Source organism: Clinocottus analis, unplaced genomic scaffold, assembly GCF_023055335.1.
Source record: "Clinocottus analis isolate CAN_PGR_092001 unplaced genomic scaffold, fCliAna1.0.p SCAF_11, whole genome shotgun sequence".
In the NCBI taxonomy this organism is placed as follows: domain Eukaryota; kingdom Metazoa; phylum Chordata; class Actinopteri; order Perciformes; family Cottidae; genus Clinocottus; species Clinocottus analis.
Genome location: NW_027175832.1, coordinates 14,699,633 through 14,719,784, shown reverse-complemented (window position 1 = coordinate 14,719,784; position 20,152 = coordinate 14,699,633). Strand labels below are relative to the sequence as shown.

Genomic DNA, 20,152 nt, shown 5'->3' with positions numbered 1-20,152 from the left:
CTTTTATCCACGCTACTGATGATTACTTAACAAAAAATCGCATTGTGTGAATCTTTTGGAAAAGCACTAATTATCAACCTTCCAATATAGTCGTAACATCGTTGTTAAGGTATTTGGGGGGAGAACATTGTGATCATTTATTTTCTCCACATCCCCCCAGCCCTTGTGTGCTGTGACATAGCTTGAGGCTGCCCTTAAAAGGTTTCTTTCACAAAATGTAAGACTAAAAGCCAACACAACCCTAATGACATCACAAGGGTTATTTTACCAGAATCCAGAGAGCTCTCTCCAGAAACACTGCAGGATTTCTACGACCGTTTTTCCGCGATGACCACTACTTCTCGTCACAGTCAATGGAGTGCCCCTTTAACCAAGCTTACCAAAACATTTGACAGTTCCAGCCCCACGACTGGGAGAATAGATACCAGCGCACCCAAATCTATGCCGAGAACACTCAGTTCCGGCCTCGAAAAACAGGAGGATTCGCTTTTTTTTACCCGGCCGGATAAAATAGGGAAATTGAATGCATCACCTTAGTGCTGGGGGAAACGGTGATTGGCATATTTCTTGCTATTTCCCGTTGTTTAATATGGACCCAAGTGGCACAGGGTAGATTCTCAAACACACATATTATCTCCTGATCCGGGGCACCGGTTGCTCGTCGCTGTGTCACTTCAGCCTCCGCATTCTGTCACTCAGCAGCCGCTAATGGCCTGTATACAGGCCCCCTCCCCTTCCCCCCCAGCACTCCATATACAGCCTTGATGAAGTGCGGCGCCTCGTACTGTATGGAGGAGCTTAAAGAGAGCGAGGAAGAGAGGGGAGCGAGGTATTGTCGTCTTAAGCGCCAGTACAATAACTCCTTTCCAGACACGGGGGATTTAGGCATTCAACCCCCCTGGGGAAGCGCATCAGGGAAGGGTGAAATGTGAGCGCCGGGAATGAAAGGAGAGTATAACGATAAGAGGAGCAGGCTGACAACACCTCCCTCTGATACGGAGGGCTGAGGAGGGGAGATGAGAACAGTAATTGGTGAAGCCAGGGAAGGTTCGATGTCACACAAAAAGATTAGAGCTAAATGTGGTGAAGTGCACACACATATAGGCATGTCCACAAGGTGTGTGTGTGTGTGTGTGTCAGTGATTAATTAGCTTGCAGCGATTCCCGCCTGTTTGCTGCCCTGGGTTTCCCTGTTCGTTTGTACCAATGCATTAATAATGTCTGTCACTGACAGAATCTCTCTCTCCTTTTTACAAAATACAAACATCCACAGCTGGGCATCATGTGTCCTATAATCACAGTGTCAACATCTGGATTACTCACAACTTCATCTCAATGTCACCAGAATCAAACATGTTGGTAAAAGTTTTACCTGACTGGAAATTCTAAAATCGATCTTTTGTGTGTGTTGCAGCGGGCAAAATGTGAGAATGTGACATTTGCCTACTTCTTGTTTTGCATGAATAACTTCACATAATTCATGAACTGTGTTCTTTTTTTCGTAACACTGAAAAAGCCCAGGAGAATTCATCCCTCCTGAAAGGAATGCGTATTGTGTCAGTAAGCTAAAATTACTTCATTATACTGAACTTTTTATAGTGATCACATCAGTCCCGGTCAAATTTATAAATATAAGCACATGACTATTAAGAATGAATGTTTATTTTACACTTTTTTAATGCAGATTGCCATTTAATTGACTAATTGTATGATTATCACATGCATATGAAGTTATGTATTTTGTTGACTGTTTCAAAATACAGTAAGCCTACAACTGCTAATTATTTTCCCTTTCCCCCTCACCAAGTGCCCACTCAAGGTGGCATTATCAACCCATTGACCAGGGCGGCTTGAACCACAGCAAAGTATCATGGGAGAATAGTAAAAAAAAAAAGAAGAAAAAAAAAAGATTGTATAACCAAAGTTTTTTCTCTACATATCCTCATACTTTGTTATGTAAAAGGTTGTGTGCGTGTGCATGTGTGTGTGTGTGTGTGTGTGTGTGTGTGTGCTTTTACGTGCTAGTCAGTCAGTCACAAAGTCTAATTCAAAAATTCTGGGCATAATTAGTGAGCAGAAGTAGCAGGGTCACAGGGTCTAAAGGTCAAAGGTGACAACAATGTGACGTTACATGTTGAATCGGATCACACTTTCTTTCCTGTGCGTGTGTGTGCGTGTGTGTAACCATCTGCTATTGTTACACATTACTTTCCAACAATGTGTATTGAATTATTAACACATTAACCCACAAAAGACGGCTCGTCAACTTTTGTTAGCAAGCAGAGGTGACGCCAGCATGTGTTACCAATCAACGAGGACACAAATTCTTGAGTCGAGAAAAGGCAGATTTAGGAAGGCGGCTGCAATATTTTCATAGATTCAGTACTCGAATACCAGAGCAGTGCACTGCAATATAATATCAGGAGTGTGTGTGCGTGTGTGCGTGTGTTGGAAAGTTTATACTGCTGGGCGGTACGGAAACTGCAGCCCGCTTCAGGCTCCTGTCTGAACTTGTTCTGCTCATAAACAAGGATGTTAAAATGAAGTATTTGTGCCTTTTGATATCACAAACTCACCAAAGGGTGGTACACTATAAAACACTTTTTTTTTTAACATTAACCAATAAGAGACATTTTTCTGGAAGTCAAACTTGATCTCTCTCTCTATAACAGCTCTGTAACAATGTTTGCCAACACATGTGCGAGTGTAAATATAGGAGCAACGTGTGTGTGTGTGTGTGTGTGTGCGTGTGTGTGTGTGTGTGGGGGAGGGGGGTGGGTGACAATGACTTAATTTGTATCGCTGATTGGAATAATCCACAGTGAAAGGCAGTCCAATCACTTCAAGTGTTCCTTGAGGGTATACCCAACAGGGCCACACAGATAAGCACATTGTTGTTATTGTTTGTATTTAACCTCTAATGACATTCATTATCAGAGGCTATGAAGAACCTCGCAGCTTTAGCTCAACTCTGGCAACTCTCTGGCGACGAGCCACCAGGATGTTGCCGGCATCCAAGTTGTTCTGGGAGAAATTTTTTTATTAAAAAAGCTGCCATGTTGTGGCATCCCTTTGATGGTGAAAATAGAAGTAGCGTAATGAGCAGACTCATACGAAGGACGAGCACAAGCAATAATAATAAAAAAAAAGGTAAACAATGACTGTTGTTGTTTTATAGTGCAGCTATTCCTCTATTCCATAAAGTCTTTGAAAAGAAAAAAAAACATCTGATGGGCAGAAGTTGTCTCGAGGGACCCAAGAAGACAGCAGATCCAGAGTCAGTTGTTGTTTAATCTCACAGTAGGACACAGGCCACAACGCAATCAGACCCCAGATCTCTTGTTAAAGCTACAACCAGTCCAGTTCAAAGCGGAGAGAGAGAGAGAGAGAGAGAGAGAGAGCGAGAGAGAGAGAGGCTTTCACACAGAAGCAAAGTGTAGGAGGGGTGGTGAGAGAGAGAATTAAAGGGCCCCTTTCCCCAGATGATGCACAGGGACAGGACGAATGAATGAATGAGATTGCGACGTTGTTCCACATTCCCCGTGGCCCCCAAGTGCTCACTTTTCACTTTCTTCGCCTCTCCTCTCCTCTCCTCCTTTCCTTTCCTTTTGTTTTGTTTAAAATTTAACAAGGTCTGGAACAGTGGAGGGCTGAAGCGGGCATCCGGGGTGTTTTGGCTCAGCTTCATGTCACATGCAGGGGCCATGTGAACACAGTGGCAATGAGTGAGAGAGCGAGAGAGCAAGGGGGGAATGGGGGGGGGGAGGAATAGTGAGAAGAAGAAAAAAGGAAAGAGAACTAAAGAGGGGAAGTATTTAACCTGAGGGACTGGGAAGCAGCGAGAGCTAGAAAAGAACTGGGTGGTAGCCGAGCGCGAGTTCATAAATTACAATTTATGCGCGAGACACCACAAGCAAAACAGGAAGTAGACACAGACCGGCTAAAAGAACGAGCATGTGCAAGTGAAGATTAAAAAATAAAACTGCAAGGAAGGACAAGGGGAGGGAAAGAGAGCAGTGAGTCTCGGGGGCAGCAGGCGACAGCTCCACTTTGTCTTCCGGGGCCTTGGTGATTATCAAACAGCACCGCTAACAGCAAGAGACAAGCGCTTTGCCGCGTTAATGATTGAGACTGGCTGCACATGCCAGGATGCCGTCTGGAGATCTCTCGTCTGGACTGAGACCCTCTCTTGTAGTTTCACAAATGTCTGCACTTACTGACCTACTTGTTTATTAGGTACATTTGTTTCATGTAATTCAATCCCTGGGAAAAAACAAACAAAAAAAAACACAGAAATAAACTGTGCTACACTTATTTTGCATAACATTTTGAGAATGTTTCACTACATGTTACAAATACATGCTGTACTTTAAAAAAAAAAGAAGAAAAAAGATACACGTTTCAAAGCATAAATTATACATCGTTATTAAACTAACAGTATATAACAGCTATGTCTCCAATTTGTCAAGCAAAAAATGTAATTAAATAACTTCCTGTTTCCACAAGACACTTTAAATCTTCAACAGCTGATTTTTTTCAGACACTTATTTCCATTTACACATCCGGCACACACAGAGCAACATTAGCATTCATTAGAAGCAGTGTATCTAAACACCAGATGAATGCTAATAGACACTCCGCTTTTTGATTCCTGCATGAAATATGTGTCTCGGCTGCTGAACAAGGCTGGCCAGCTCATCGTTTATCCCGTCGATCTGCTTCTCGGTGCTGAGCAGGTAGCGTACAGGGGGTTTTAGGAGCATTAATTACCAAACGGCCACCTCAGTCGAAAGCAGGGAGAGTGAATGAAAACAGTAAAGCCAAAATAAACATTGTTCAACTTTTGTAATGCTCAAAGTATGAAAGGGAACAACCAATTCCAGCCAGCAGATATCTTACCTTTCTCCCATAAATAATCAGTCGATGGTAAATATGGAGGACAAAGAAGCACCAAGATTTAAGTGCTGGAGGCGACCCAAAGCTTTCATTAGATAAATAAAAGATATATATATATATATATATATATATATATATATATATATATATATATATAGCGAGAGCGATAGATAGATAGATAGATAGATAGATAGATAGATAGATAGATAGATAAGAAACACAATGTCTGGTCGAAGATAAGCACCGAACTGTAAGTATACTTTGAACGCGTGGCTTTAATGACACAGTTAGCTGGTTTGGATTGCTTCGCGACCCGAGGTGCAACCAGCCTTCGCGTCAAATGGTTGGAACAAGAGTGTCACAGATGTACCTATTGAACTCTAGATGATGCTGAAAAGGTAGAACAATGTGGAATTGCAGCGTCTACAAGAACAATGTACTGTGGATTTACCTCCAGGATCAAAGTATAGCATTGTGTTGTGTAGGACATGACGGTGCAGGACATGACGGTGCAACTCATCTACATCTGTGGCATTGTCAGTGTGCTTTCGAAGCCTCATGACAAAAAAAAAAAGAGTCTCTTCCAATGAGGACGTTCCAGTCTTGTGCTTCAGCATTTCAGATGAGAGATGAACTTTAAACTAGGTCATTCCGTATCAACAACTCTGCCCCATCTATTGGAGCAGAGTCCATAGACTCTGCTCCACCCAAACACACCTTATCTAGCAGTGTCCAGATGACACAAACAAAGATTGGGTTTGGTAACGATTAAAATTCCTTCCGCACAATCATATTTGCGAAACACTCTACACATCTACTTATCCATTTGTTACCGCAGTGCACGAAAATCTCCAATAAAAACAGCTGCCGTACAACCTTAAAAACAGATCATGTTGTAACCATTACTAAATGTGTATTGAGGAATAAAAATAAATCAGTGTATTAGTGGTGGTATTTAAAAAAAAAAAAAAAAAAACCCATCCAGGAATTGACACAGTTCTGTTCTTACACCAGCAGGCTGTGTGTTCCCTAATCGGAATTTTTTGGGCCTCTTTAATGCTGAGAGTTGCAGATGTTGGTCTGGTATTAGAGTGTGCTGCGGCTGATCAAAGCTGTGGAGAGCGAGCCCCTGCTGGCCTGCCTCTAATCCCCACCCCTCCCGCCGTGCACGTGGCCAGGGCCGGCACTGGTGCTCAACTCGGGGATAGTGGGCCTTCTCCATGACCCCACTGGGATGGGAGGGAGGACCTTTTTGCTGCCTTTTGCTCGAGAACACACCAACCGGGTACCCTCAGAGGTTTCTGGGGCGCATTCAGCGAGGGCAGTTTGACAGACAGCCGAGAGGCCGGGCGCTGCCCTTTCTACCCCCCTTTCCACCATTCCCTAGCTCCGAACTTGCCGGCAGGCAGACAGGAGTGACATATCAGCATGACATTGTTCAGCCTAGATTTAACAGCTAACCACAAAGCAATAAGAATTTCAATTCCCTCTTTTTTTCCCCAACTTCTACAGGGGCACGACTCCATACCAAAACATGCACACTCACACAGGTAAGACAGCGAGAAGGGTATTTGGACCTGTAAAACAATGAGCCACGCTGTTAGTTTTTGCCTTTTCATTATTCTTTTTTAGAGACAATTATGAGGGTGACCGATAATTCTCAGAGTAAAAAGTAATAAGCCACGGAGAGATAAAGAGATATGGGAGGATAAATGGAAACTGTCAGATGGCGTGAGGGAGGAGATGTGAGGAACGATAGCGCGAGAGGAGAGGGAGGGGGAATCGATCATGAGAGAAATTGAGAGAGGGAGGAGGAGGATTCGCCGCGGGAGGAGGATGTCAGCCAAGAAGGCAATCTATATTAGACAGAAAACTGTTCCCCTGGCTTCAACTGCTACAAGCCGACACCGCCATTCTCTTCCGCGTCGGCTTCAGCGGACGCACACGTGTGAATCCTCGGAGACGAACGCGACCAGCTCCACGCTGAGTCCTTATGGCCGCGCCTCCACCAGTGGCTCACACATGAAGAGACATAAAATACATTCAAATCGATTCTTTGATTGCTCCCTTTTTTCTTTTTTTACACATCCAGTAGTAAACACGATAAAGCCTCCGCGCACACGGACAACATGCGTATTGGATTTGAGCTCTGGAACGGGTGAAATCAGATTACACAATTAGATAAAGACTCAGCAATCGGCCATTTAGAAAGACCATTAGCTGTCAGGCGATGACACGGATGCGAGAAAAGCGGAGCGCCTCGTCATCTTTGGCGAAGTCCTCCCTGGAGCGTTTGCATACACACCGAGACGCTGTAGTTTTTGGCAAACTATGCCACGTTTTGTAGATTCAAATGATCCCCCACATTCAAATATTGAAATTCAGAAATCCCCTGGGGGCCAGCAACACATCAATTGAGCAGCAAAATCCATTCAAAACAAGCCACAAGGAGGGAACCCCTTTCTTGCAGATCGGAAGATGCATGAAACTGCAGAAAAACAGAAACAACAAAAAAAAAAAAAAACGCTCGCAGACTGTCCTGTATTCAAGAATACTTTTTCTTCGTAGAGACGCGAGCAGGAGCGTGGGAGCAATCTGGCGCGCTGTCTGTCCAAAGAAGGGAGACGGATCGAGCGTCTTCTTTCTGCTTAATAGCTGCCACGGCCTGTTGGAGAAAGTTGGGAGCTTCATTAAGCCTTTAAACCCCGCAGAGTCCTTTAAGTCGCCACGTCACCAGAGAGGCCTGGAGGTAAGAGTGGAGAGATAGAGTCCCGAGATGAGATTCCTCAGAGCTTTTGGAGTCGCTGAACTATTCATTATCTTCTTAAAACGTTAGGATCTTGTGTGCTCACGGAATAAAGACATCCTGTCGGTAGGACTCGAGCTGCTGCGATTGCTCGTGTCAGATATTTCTCTGGTTATAAATCGAGTGCTTTTTATTTCATTACTTCTAATATTGACTGAATCGTCTGCCTGAGAAACTATTTAAAAGACACGAATGTATCTCAGAAAAGAGGTGTACTGCAAATGGACATTCCTATGATGAAATTTGACAATGCTGACATTGCGTTTATTGTATTTATTCAGCTGACCGTCCTGGGGTCGACGTCTATTCGGTTTTGTGAGTTACCATCTCGCAGCTGTACGTCTCTCCTTCAAGTCGCCCAATAGCATCACTACATTGTTTTATCCTATCAGACATTTGTGCAAAATTGTCCTATCAGCATATGGATTTTTTGGAGTTATGGCCGAAAATGTGTTTTGTGAGGTCACAGGGACCTTTGAAATTCTTCCGTTCACAGATAGAACAAGCACACAATTAAAGGGTCTTAAAAAACTAATAAGATGAGAGTCTGTCATTTAAAAGACGCTGTAGATTCGAATAGGTGACGACAGAAACGCAGAATCTGTGCAGTGTCAGCCTTAGAGTTGGAGCTCGGCCCTGAAGTAATGAAATAGTGTTATTAGTAGAATTTTGTAAAGAAGCAACTCAATAACAATGAGACAATAGGCGTGAAATCACAATTTGTTTTCAGAATTATTGCAGACAAAACATTAAAAGCAGGCAATAAAAAAAAAAAACATACAGGAGACCGAGAACTACATATTCCCATTACACATTGTGATTTGTGAAATCCCAAATCCAACCAAATCATGACCATAAATGTGCAAAGCCATAAAAATGTGGCAGCGGGTAAGTTCGCCCCTCTGGTTTCGTACAGAGCGCCGCCATTTATCTGCCACATCCCATTAGACATCTCTGCTTTCATTAGTTCTGCACGAGCAACTCCTCCTGCGAAGTTCACCTTGCTGGCAGAAAACAACAAGGGAATTAACCCAAAAATTGGGTGCAGCATGTTTAAACCGGCATCGACCGTGACTTTGTGCCACAGAAGCTTGAGCTGTAAACTAAAGTGGAGCTGAAAAGGAATTAATACCTCGACAGTTTCCAGGCCGGCTGTATGCCAACGGTCGTTCACTTCGCTCATAAAGCAGGGCAAAACTTACCGACGCTTTAGATTTACATGGAGCTGCTTTTAAGAAAAAGGGAGCACAGAGCTAACAGAAAGCAGAGCTAGAGTGCATTGACGAGAGTGTTTGCAAAGCCGAGTAGGCTAATGAATCTAAATAATTAAGCGTGCTGCTTTGGTTTGGTTAAGGACTCCGGGTCCTCTGCCTCTTGGGAACCCCATGTGCCACTGCGAGTTAGGGTTCAGTATGTCATTTCCTTTTCTTGCAAGTCTACACACCCTTCTGGGTATAAGTGAACGGAGCCATCCAAGCAGGGGGCGACTTCATTACATGAGGGCCGAGGATCTCCTGTCCGCAGAGCAGACAACCCATTACTGAGCGACGCCAACCTGCGCCCGACACGTTTATCTGAATTAAAAAAGGGCTAAATGTACAGTTAGAAAAATATCAGTGAAACCCAAACTCTCTCCAGAATGTGCGTTTATATTTAGAGCTATGACATTTTTTGGGGCCTCTCAGCAACAGAATGTATTTATTATACAAGTCTGTGTATGTTTTTATGTTTTATTTTACCCCTTATCGCTGTACTCAAACTCTAATAAAGCTGGCTCAGCATTACAAGAGCCTCCTGTTTGAGCAGCCCTGAAAGGATCACTCGTCAGGCTGCCAAAGAGGACAGCGGCCCTTTGATCTAGGCAGCGTTCTGTACATGCGCGTGTGTGTGTGTGTGTGTGTGTGTGTGTGTGTGTGTTGTGTGTCCAGCAGGGCAAAGTGAGTTCTCTCATCTGGCCACTGCAGAGTCCATATGCAATCAAACCATGACCTGAACCCTTTCAAAGTCAAACCGGGCCTCCTCATTGTCTAAAGGATCTGGCACGGCACAACGCACCACGGCAACTCTTCGACTTAACCGCCTCTTCCCATCATTCTCTCGGCCTCCCCAATCACGCTGAGTGCCGAGCACCTCTTCTGTCAGTGTTATTAAAAGATACTGTACAGTTTACCGGCCGCTCTTGCACTAATATATATATATATATATATATATATATATATATATATATATATATATATATATATATATATATATATATATATATATATATATATATATATATATATATATATATATATATATATATATCTCTCTCTCTATCTCAAAGGGCGCTTTGCAGGCACAGGCCTGAAGACAAAAAGGCCCTCAGTGTGACTGAGGTCTACAGTTGTGGCAGCTGCGCCTGAGAGTCAGCCAGCAAGTCAGCTGAGACCGGCCCTATCTTGAACCATTCAAAGTCAGTGCAACATGTGTCGGCGCGGTTACCCCCCCTCTCCCTCCCCCCCCCCCCAGTCATCCACTTCCTCCTCAGCAGACGTGCCTGACATTCTAGGCGAGCCAGCGTACATTCCTCACATGCCTCCATCGTGTAAAGGACAAGGGCAGCGGAGCAGTGCTGCTGTCACAGAGTCAGCTCTGCTTTCTCTTTACGGGGCAAGCAACTGTGTGTGTGTGTGTGTGTGTGTGTGTGTGTGTGTGTGTGTGTGTGTGTGTGTGAGAAAGTGCTCTTCTATCCCTCTCAATGCGACTGAATGCCAATTAGGCCTTTTGTGTCGGACTGTGGCATGAGTGTTGGGTAGTGTGTGTGTGTGTGTGTGTGTGTGTGTGTGTGTGTGTGTGTGTGTGTGTGTGTGTGTGTGTGTGTGTGTGTGTGGCTGGAGAGAGAGAGCTCAGGTGACCGCAGTTAAGCCGTCTCACATGGGACGTGGAGGGGCATCGGGCTGCTTCTGACCGCCTTTAGCGGCTGCCACCGCTGGTTGAGCTCAGCTGACGTGGGGATCCGTGTTTCTCCCCCTCCCCACCACCCCCAAATGCACAGTCACACGAGCCCCAGCATGCATGCGCTCATACCCGGCCTGCCGTGACGTGCTATCATAATGAAATCATTGTACCTTGAAGCGAGGCAGTACTTGGGAAGCACAATAGGTCGCCAAGGCGCACGTGACCGCGAGCGGGAGCACATGCGGCTGTCGTTGTCAGCTCTTGCGTTGAATGACCTCTGGTTCAACAGCCTCTCGGGACAGGAAGCCGGAGAGTGTCAATGCCTCTCTTCCCCACACTTTAGACCCAACAAACACTTTCTCCTCAACCGTCCTCGCCAGACTCAGTTTCACCAACTCACGACCCCCCCCCCCATCTCCTCTCTCCTCTATTTCAATTCCCTCAGCGGCGACAGCAGCAGCAGCAGCGGTGGTGGTGGTGGCGGCGGCGAAGAAAGGGGCTTCCTGAGCTTTTGGAACACGTTAACCCGACTTGGCAGGCAGTTAGTGTGACAGTAACCGCACTGGCGGCCAACAGCACAGGCCCTGTGCAGCATCTCAATGACCAGAATTCACTTGGTACACAGAGAGGGTTCATGGCACTCCCAGCCATATCGCCCCCGCCCCCGCTCTCCATCCAACCACAAAGCCATTCAACCTTTTTTCATGATGATAATGGGGCAAAAGCCGGAAAGGGCCCCATGTCCGAACACCATAACTTGCGGCGACGGCTTTGTGGCGATGTCATGCGTGTCCATGGGAGCACAGTGTCTGCTACTCGCGGGGCTGGACAAGGATGGTCCAGGACGGAGGAAACTATGCGATGTGGAGGGAAATATAAAAAATAAAATGACCCTAGACCAGAAAAATTCAAAAGAAAGTCAGAGGAAAGGACGATCTGGAAAAGCAGCAGCCTTTGAACTGTGACCTCACACTGACCTATACCTTCCACCGCACGACATGAACGTGGAAAATCATCACTGTGGAACCACACTTATTGCAAACACACTTTTAATAATGACAACCCACTATATTGCTGCCAGGCAGAAGCCAAAAAAAGGCCCCCCTGCTGCCCTCACCTTGCCTGACAGCAATTAAAACGTGTGACAACAATATCAGTCCTACAAGAGTCCTGGGCTTGTGCCACTAACTGTTCACATCCACCGCTTGGTCACCCTCCTGTGAAAATTACAGAAAAGAAAAGAAACTGTTGCTCCGTTCTATTAGTGCAATGTCACAAAGTACACCTGCACGGCTGCACCTGCCTGTTCTTTTTGTGGTACAGGTTTGCTACCTGTTATAAAAACGCTCAGGGGTCTGCAGTCCAAACAACACAATGTGCAATAAAAAGAAAGGAGAGAGAAGGCCTCAACAAGCCCCATGGCAGCAAGAAACCTGGGGGGGAATTACACCTCGAACGCATCGTTACACTCACCTGCATAGAAGCGTAACAAGGAGCCAATTTCCGTGTTAAGCCCTTCTTCTTGAACTCTCCACGGGTCCTTAAATCCAAGCTTAAAGAGAAAGTCATTCTGGATCTGCAGAGGCCTCTCATCTGGGCTAAGCCTCCTGACAGCCTCGCCATGCATCTGAACATACAGCATGGGGCTGGACTCGCAGGGATCCTCATTGTGGCCTGCCGTCGACCCGGATTTCGCAGCACCTCGGCCACAGTTTGGATCTTGGCTATCAGGTGCATTACCTGTAGAACAGGCTCTTGACAATGAGCCGGCGCTACTGCTGGGTGGCAGGCTGCCCAGACCGTGTGGGCTGAGTCTGCTCTCCGGCCTCACGTTGGTCATGTTGTTCAAATGCCCGACGCCGCGCTGTTTGTAGTTGGCGGTGGCGGCACCGGCGATCCCATTGGCGTGGCGTTGCGAGATGGGCTCCATGCTGACGGTCGACGGCGGGCCGTCGAGGTCCAGCTCGTCCGAGGAGCTGCCGTACGTGTCGTGGCCCTCTGTGGCGCTATCAAACGAGGGGCTGAGGACGGACGCGTCCGTGCCCAGGACCATGTCATCGCTGAGGGAGTCCCTGTGCTCGCTGAGCCGGGCCCCCCCGGAGCTCAGGTCATCGAACGCACTGCTCTCCACATCCGAGCCAGAGTTCAACCCGTAGCTGTCCAAGCAGTTCCTGTGCTCGGAGTCGTCTCCGTCGGGGGTGTCCATGTTAGAGTTTGAGTTTAAATCGGACAGTGAGCAGGCGATGTTGTCCTGCGACTCCGATTCCGGGGTGAAAAGTTTCCCATCCGCGTCCTGTTGCTTTTGCCTCTCATCCGCATCCTCCATGAGCAGCAGCCTCAGCCTGTCACTCGGGTGGCCCCTCAGTTCTGCGGACTCCATGGGGGCCAGGTGGTTGCATTTCACACTCGAGTCCTCGTTCACCTTGCACGGGTTATCGCTGTACTCGTACTTCACATTGCAGTTGCCATTTTGGTCAGTCTTGGGGTTGTCTTTACAAAAAATGCGCACGACCGAGCTCGACTTGCTGCAGAGTTTGCTCAGTCGGAGCGCCACCTCGCCGGCCGTGGTGTCCATAGTGCAAAGAACCGGCCTGGGATGCGACGGCGTCAGTCTCTCGTGGACGTGCACGGAGCCCCGGTGGAGATCCGCTCTCACCCACTCGCGATCAGCGGGCTGCAGCTGCATGTTCTGCCGGTGCTTGAGCAGAGTCTTCCTGTCCAGGCTCCGGGTGTGTAAAGACGCAGAGGACAGGGCCGAGTTCATCTTGGCGCCGCAGGCGGCGGAGGCGGCGGTGGCCGCAGTTGCGGCGGAGAGGTTCCTCTTCAAGCGCCTCCGTCTCAACAGGAGGGTGTTGGAGTTGCTGGACGAGCCCCGGCCATTAGACGCCACAGCTCGGTTTGACGCACTCGCAGAGGCGGACTGGGGGAGGCTGTTCCCGTTCTTCGCCTCGACGCGGGAGGGTGCACAGTGTCCACCGCCATCATCCGCCGGAGTCCCCCGGGCGACAGACAGTCCGCTGGGCTTCTTCGTCAACTTGGTCGCGCCTCCATCGGACGCGCCGTCCTCGGCGACAGCCTGCACGCTTTCCATCTCTGCCAATGAAAAGTCCCCCCACTCGAAATAAATAACGGTGCGCACTTGGTTACACCTCCAGCCTCTACATTTAAAAGCCGTAAAAAGCGTGTCCGCCGCGGTAAATGTCCGCCAACAGGGCGGTGTTGCTGACTTATTCCACTAGTAGTCATTCACTTCTTGGCTTCCTTTCCTCGTCGGAGTCTCCTCCGCTCCCCCCCTCCCCGTAAAAAAAAAAAAAATCAGCATTTCACCCGATTAAATTCGCTGGGAAGAGGCTGGGCGCGCGAGGACAGATCAGGGCGGAGACGTGACTGCGCGTCCCATTTAGACCAAAAACACAGCCCTGGAATATGAAATGAACGTCGGCCGACCTCCTACGCAAATACTGGCTGCTATATATTCATGAGGAGGACACAAGATGGGGTCGCTAACAACAACGCGGGGTCTTGTGGGAAATGTATTTCGCCAGAGCGCCGCCCCCGCCGCCGACAAGGGAGACAACCGACGTCACGAATACATTTCCCATGATGCTTTGCGTCAGTTTCGGGCCAATGAGGCGGGGAACCGACGGGAGGCGTAAACATAGCTCGTATAAAACGTTCGGCGTGCGGCTAAAGGAGTACTTCCTGCTGTCCGTTGTAGTCTCTGTGGTTGTAGTGTTTGTGTCCACGGGTGACCTGTGGACGCCGGGGGATGAATAAAAACGGGGCGTTGCGATGTCACGCGTCGTGAAGAAGTAACGTACCGCATAAACAGACGTTACTCACTCAGCTGTCAACTGTTGAACACGAGGGGAAACTTTTGAGCCGTCAAATGATACGGGGTTCCGTTCAGTTTCTCATCAGTGTGCGTTTACTTCCCTTTAATGTAATGACACGAAGCCTCGCTGTCGGTGTGTTTTTATTTCGGACTGGTGGTGACGATGCAAATAACTTCAGCACCATCTCCTCAGGACGCCATTTCACAAGGCCGTTACAGAGAAGGATCAGTGTCCCTGCCCCTCATTCTATTGTATTTATCGCCATCTAGTGGAAGCGAACCGCAAAGCTTTTGACCTCAACTCCTTATTTTTGTTCGTTTCCTGTTGAGGACGCAGCGACGCTGAGCAAGAGCAAGGCCGGTGGTTTTAGGTTTTAAGCTCACCTTTTCTTTAATTTGGTCATGGCCAAAGGGGTTATGCAACTATAAGACGCGCGAAATCCCGATTTAATTGCCAAAAATATGACGTTTTGCATAGCATGCATGCAATTTAAATTCTGGAGCAATTGCACGCCGACTTCTGTGGAAATTATGCCGTTTTTTTGTGCCGATGTCCGCACATTCATCTTCAAAGTAACATAACTTGCGATAATGAGGAAATGGAATTTATTTACGGACTTATTTAAAACTGGAAACAAAACAGCCTGCACTTTTTTTCTGGCTAATTAAGGATGGGGTCACAGTGGTTCAAGTTTGTCTGGAAACAACACTCCCACCCCCACGTGAACAAGTCTTACATGCTTTACTCATTCCTCGTGTTCATGGTTTAATATCAATAACTATGTTCATACTTCCCATATACTATCCCATATAGTTTAAAAAAAAAACAGATTTTGGAAAACTGTAAACCTGCCCTTTAAAAGATGGGACAATAAAGGATGTCAAACATCTATTTGTAGTAAGAGCCATGTGTGTGTGTTTGTGTTCTTCATGGCTGAGAAGATTTTCTTAATGGGTCATGTATTTGCAGTCCGTGTCAGATATCCCTTGGTGGAAAATTGGACCACATGTGTGCCCAAAACTGCATCCATTCACGGTCTGAATGGATTTCACCTGAATACTTATCAAATTAATAATAATAATGTATCCTTAAAAATTGTATATGAAGTACAGTGTATGAGCACAAATGGGGAATAAAGTGCTGAATGTGCAACAAAATAAATTTGTGAAGTGAGCCAGATTACAAAAAAGGTGAAGCATATAAGCTTTTTATCAGTGTTAAAGTGTCTCAAATACTGTTGAGTCCCTCGATGTCAAACCTTTGGGTGAGTATTTTATCTTCTTCCTCTAAAAAAAGAATGAATAAAGATAACTCAAAACAATAAAACTGCATTCAGAAATGGGATTTAATTGGCATGATATTTCCTTTACATGTTATTCTGTATTTCAAAAATGACAACAGAAAAAAAATATTGGTTCAGTTGCTCCATCAACATGTAAAAGGAAACGGGTTATTGCTGAATTCATGTCCCTTTGATTCCAGCAAAATGGAAAACCTCATGCTCCGCCCCGCGGCTCAGGTCAGTTTCCTCGAGCCGAGCGTATTGGCGTAAATCATTCCTAGCTATGCTCCGTTGTACCGAAAACCCATGGATGGTAAGATTTCAAAAATAATGTCATGATGCTGGAATCATAAAGAAGCTGGTTCTAAAACAGAAATTAGCTCATATTTCAAAGTCTCTGAGATTAGATGACCCAATGAAGTATTGATTTTACAAAAAGGAGCAATGTGACATGATTCTGAGGATTAACTGCTTTGAATTCCAACAAAACCCTATTATTTCACATACAAACCATAAAGACAATTTTCTATGTCGCCCCCACAGGTTTTATTGGGTCATCAATCAATCACCTTTCATGGCCTTGAAAACAAAAAAGGGAGAACACATTTTCCTTAGGACAGATGCATCATTGTAGGCGACTGACAGCCTTTCGCCTCTGCCACTTTTCGTCATCTGACAAACAAGAATTTCATATTGCAACTTTAAAAGTAATACAGTAAAAAATAATAAAAAATACTCTGTGTACAGAAAGCTTATGAGCATTGGAATACTGGTGTGGGATCAGTGATCATGTGACAAGACCGTAGACGTGGAGACGAGATGGCCACGGAACAGGCATCCAACAATATTTTACACGCGCGGGGCCTCTGGCCTCAAAAACAGTGACCGCTGTAAAGCCAAACTCTGAACAGTGCAAAGAATTTTAGCAATACAAATTTATAAATCCTGACTCCACGAATATGCTTCTACCTGGACTTGTATTTCAAAATTGAGATTGCATCGTCGTGTTCAATTGTAGATTTGAGGCAGAATCAAATCGCGTCTGAATGCCTTGGTAACCTGTGCGAGAGGCAGATGTTTTTTGGTGGCTCAGTCAAGAGAAACGCAGGAAAAAAAAGTCCTCCTGAATAAAGCCTTCCTAAAAGTAAAGTAGAAAAGAAAAATAGAACCCTGAAGTGTGACGTAGTGTATAAGCGCGGTTTAAAAAAAGGGGGTACACCTGTAGTTTAACCTTTTTCTCTACAAACAACGGATATTGCTTGGTCAAAAGCTTATAATAACATGAGTAAAAAAGTAAAGTGTATAATACAATGTACATTATGAGCAAATAGCATTAAAAACACTGCCGCAAACACACATAGAAAAAATTAAAATGAAAGGGATAAACAACATGATGAGCCAGCTCTTGGTATTCAGTTTCAAATCCAAAGAGTCGGGACATGTAAAAACACAGAAATCAATAAATTATAATCCAAATGCCTTTATCAAAAACGGATCATTGGTGCGCACACTGGAACTAGAATATATCCGCCAGCCTGCAATTCTTACATTAAAATCAAATGTTTGTGACGTGAGTGACACTTTGTAGAGCGTGATTCTTCTTTAAATGAAACTTTCCTTCTTCAGTATAAACAAAATGTACATTTGGAGAGCGCGCGGGTATCGTCCACACTCTTAAATTCACAGTTAGCAATTAGACGTCAACATTGTCGGTACAATGAGAATTGCACATATGGGGGGAGGGGGGCAGAAGTCGCAACTACATAGTAATGACACAGAAGGGACTCTAGGGGGCGATATAGCCTAGGAAAAGCAGAGGAAAGAAAATATTGCACATGATTCTAGCTTTGGACTCTTCCCTCCCTTCTGTATGTCTTTCCAAGTCCCGGCAGATGTCGTAAAGATGGATCTCCTTCTGATGTACTGAGCTCAGAGAAATCAAGCCTGCGTCCTTGCACAGAGTTCTCCATGATGACGAGAGGCGACAGCGTAGTTAAGGAGAGGTTTTAAAAACATGTCCGCTAAGACGAATCCTCGGGTGTGGTCGAATCGAGGTACGGCTGCCCCCGGCAGATGTCGTAAGTGTCAAGTCAATAGCGAATAAAAGCTCTCCCGCGGTCTGAGCGCCAGCCTGAGAGCCCAGCGGAGAGAGAGAGAGAGGATGAAGAGACGGTCAAGCTAATTCCATGGAGGAGGGCGGGGGGGGGGCAATGTGAATCAGCTGGAGTCATTTGTGTGCTACTACAGTGGATGGAGTGGTGGATGTCTGCGTCTTGTAAGCGTCGTACCGACTCAGTCATGTGGGTCTTGAAAAAGGCATTTCAGAAGACATGGCCTTATTGTAGAAACGGGCACCATTTTACTGTCCAGCACTTAAGGTTCTCAGTGGAGGAGAGCGCCGGTCCGGCACTGCTCAAGACAGTGGTGGTCTACTATGGTCTGTGAAACCTGAGAGATGGAGAGACAAAAATCAATCAAAATAAAAAAAGGGTTCAAAACATTTCATCACCTCAGCCAGAGCTCCCTGCTCTGTGCAGCCGCTACCTTCAGCGGTGCGAGCAGCCCCCATACCAAAAAAGGCGTGCCCGGGGGTGGGACGTTACCTGGTTAAATGGCGACTCGACTCGTGCACTTCCATCTCGTGGCTCTTGAAATCGTTGAGCTCCTTCCGTATCGCCGCCTGCGGTGGACAAACGAGAAGGAAATTTGAGAAAGAGCCGGCGAGTCTTAGCACACAAACTGCGGCCTTCGAGCCTCGACGCTGCCTCCTTTTAAGCATGCTTTCATGCATCATTTACGCTTATCTGGAGGCCACGAATTGAAAATATTCTGCAGAATTCTCGTCTCGCATCACAAGAGCCTTCACTTTCCTCCCCCTCAAGACATCAAAGAGCATCAACAGTACTTTACGATCTGTTGCTGTTCTACCTGTGTAGTCACCCTGTGCTTTCTAAACTATGTAGAAAGATTTACATAGACTTAAAACACGCATCGGGAACAAAAAAACATTGAAATAGCTTCTTTTTTTTTTTACTTTCGACCAGTACAGGTTTATTTTTAGGACGAAAAGAGGGGAACAGTGTGTTACAGGCCGTCAGTGCTTGGATAAAAAAACTAAAATATATTCCCAGGTTAATAAAGATCTGAGGTATGAAATTTAGAGGGTCAACAAAACTTTTCCCGGGTCGTTTTTTCTTTTTTTTAGCACAAAAAGAAAGGCGCTTCCATTCATGTAGTCAGACACCTCCGCATCTGGGACAACACCCAGTGAATCATGGCGTCTAAGTAGCACTGCTGGAGCAGTGCAGGGCTGAGTGCCTTGCCCAAGGGCAGGACGATTACGCAGAGCTCTTCTCAAAGTGAGGATGAGTCAAAGTCCCAGGGGAAAAAATGGCACGCTGTGCCTTTAAAAATAAAGTTTCATACACTTACATCCCTCTTTAAAATGTTATGTGTTGTGACAGCAACCCAGGCAGGTGATGTCACCGCTTTTGATATTCAACATGACTCAGAAAATGGCCTCCATTCTCAGAGAGGATGCTTCTGTGACAGGAGAACAAACGCTATTTAAACCTTTACTAAATGGCAGAAAGAAGTTAAATAAATAAATCTCAGCAGAGCCTCACTGCGGCTGAGGGGTCCTGAGGCAGTGCTCGTACGATCGCTCTCTTACGTAAGGGGAGTTGTTGCATAATCAAAAACGCTGAATCCCTGTGATTTCTCACACGAGCGCTCCTCAGGTGTGACCTGCCGTGCTCAGAACTGCGCATCATCAAAAGCAAACAGGAGGCCACTCTGGGGAAAAATATAAAATAAATAAATCAAGGCCTCATTAAAAGTCAGACTCATGGACCGCTGGGCGGTGAGCAGAAGGACCGCTCCAGGGTGTTCACCCACAACAGGGTGGGGGGCACAAAACAGCAGAGGTGGAACATGCCGTGATGAGGACGAGGAGGAGGAAGAACACAACATGTCCTGTTATCGTGTCTCTCCTGCCTTAGGGGTTGCGTCACAAGAGGCGCAGAGAGATCTTGAGATCATTAAGGGGGGAAGTGCGAGGCGATACTGGCCTTGTCAGCAGCTGTGAGCCGGGTCCAGGGTTTATCCGCCCGCCTGTCATAGTCCTGGGCGTCCGACACGTCCACATAGTCACTGAATCGGATGAGAATCTTGGCCTGTCTCAGCTCCTCCACAGTGGGCCTCTGGCTCAGCTGGAAAGAGAGCAGGAGAAAAAACAACAACAGATGAGTTGGAGAACAGGAAAAAAACAGGTAGAGCATTCACAGTGAGCCGTCACGGTGAGCAGCGTGCTCGCCAGATTCCTCATATTCATTTCCTCTTCCACATTCAGTCTTCCTTCTTACGTGGTTCAAGATCACACTGCTCCGGCAT

General features: G+C 46.2%; 2 protein-coding genes across 3 annotated transcripts in view; both read right to left on the bottom strand.

Annotated features, from left to right (window-relative positions):
• Positions 1-14,443, bottom strand: part of phlpp1 (PH domain and leucine rich repeat protein phosphatase 1) — a 43,937-nt gene extending 29,494 nt beyond the window's left edge. The window contains exon 1 of the mRNA XM_068570562.1: positions 12,116-14,443. Within this exon, the coding sequence (XP_068426663.1) occupies positions 12,116-13,733 (1,618 nt within the window). The 5' untranslated portion in view covers positions 13,734-14,443. The remainder of the gene's footprint in view (positions 1-12,115) is intronic.
• Positions 14,444-18,096: 3,653 nt separating this feature from the next.
• LOC137804939 (phosphatase and actin regulator 1-like) overlaps positions 18,097-20,152 on the bottom strand; it is a 37,488-nt gene continuing 35,432 nt past the window's right edge. For both annotated transcript variants that reach the window (XM_068604474.1, XM_068604463.1), the window contains exons 10-12: positions 19,831-19,971; positions 18,364-18,440; positions 18,097-18,208 (exon numbers count right to left, since the gene is read on the bottom strand). In XM_068604474.1, the coding sequence (XP_068460575.1) occupies positions 18,193-18,208; positions 18,364-18,440; positions 19,831-19,971 (234 nt within the window). In that variant the 3' untranslated portion in view covers positions 18,097-18,192. The remainder of the gene's footprint in view (positions 18,209-18,363; positions 18,441-19,830; positions 19,972-20,152) is intronic.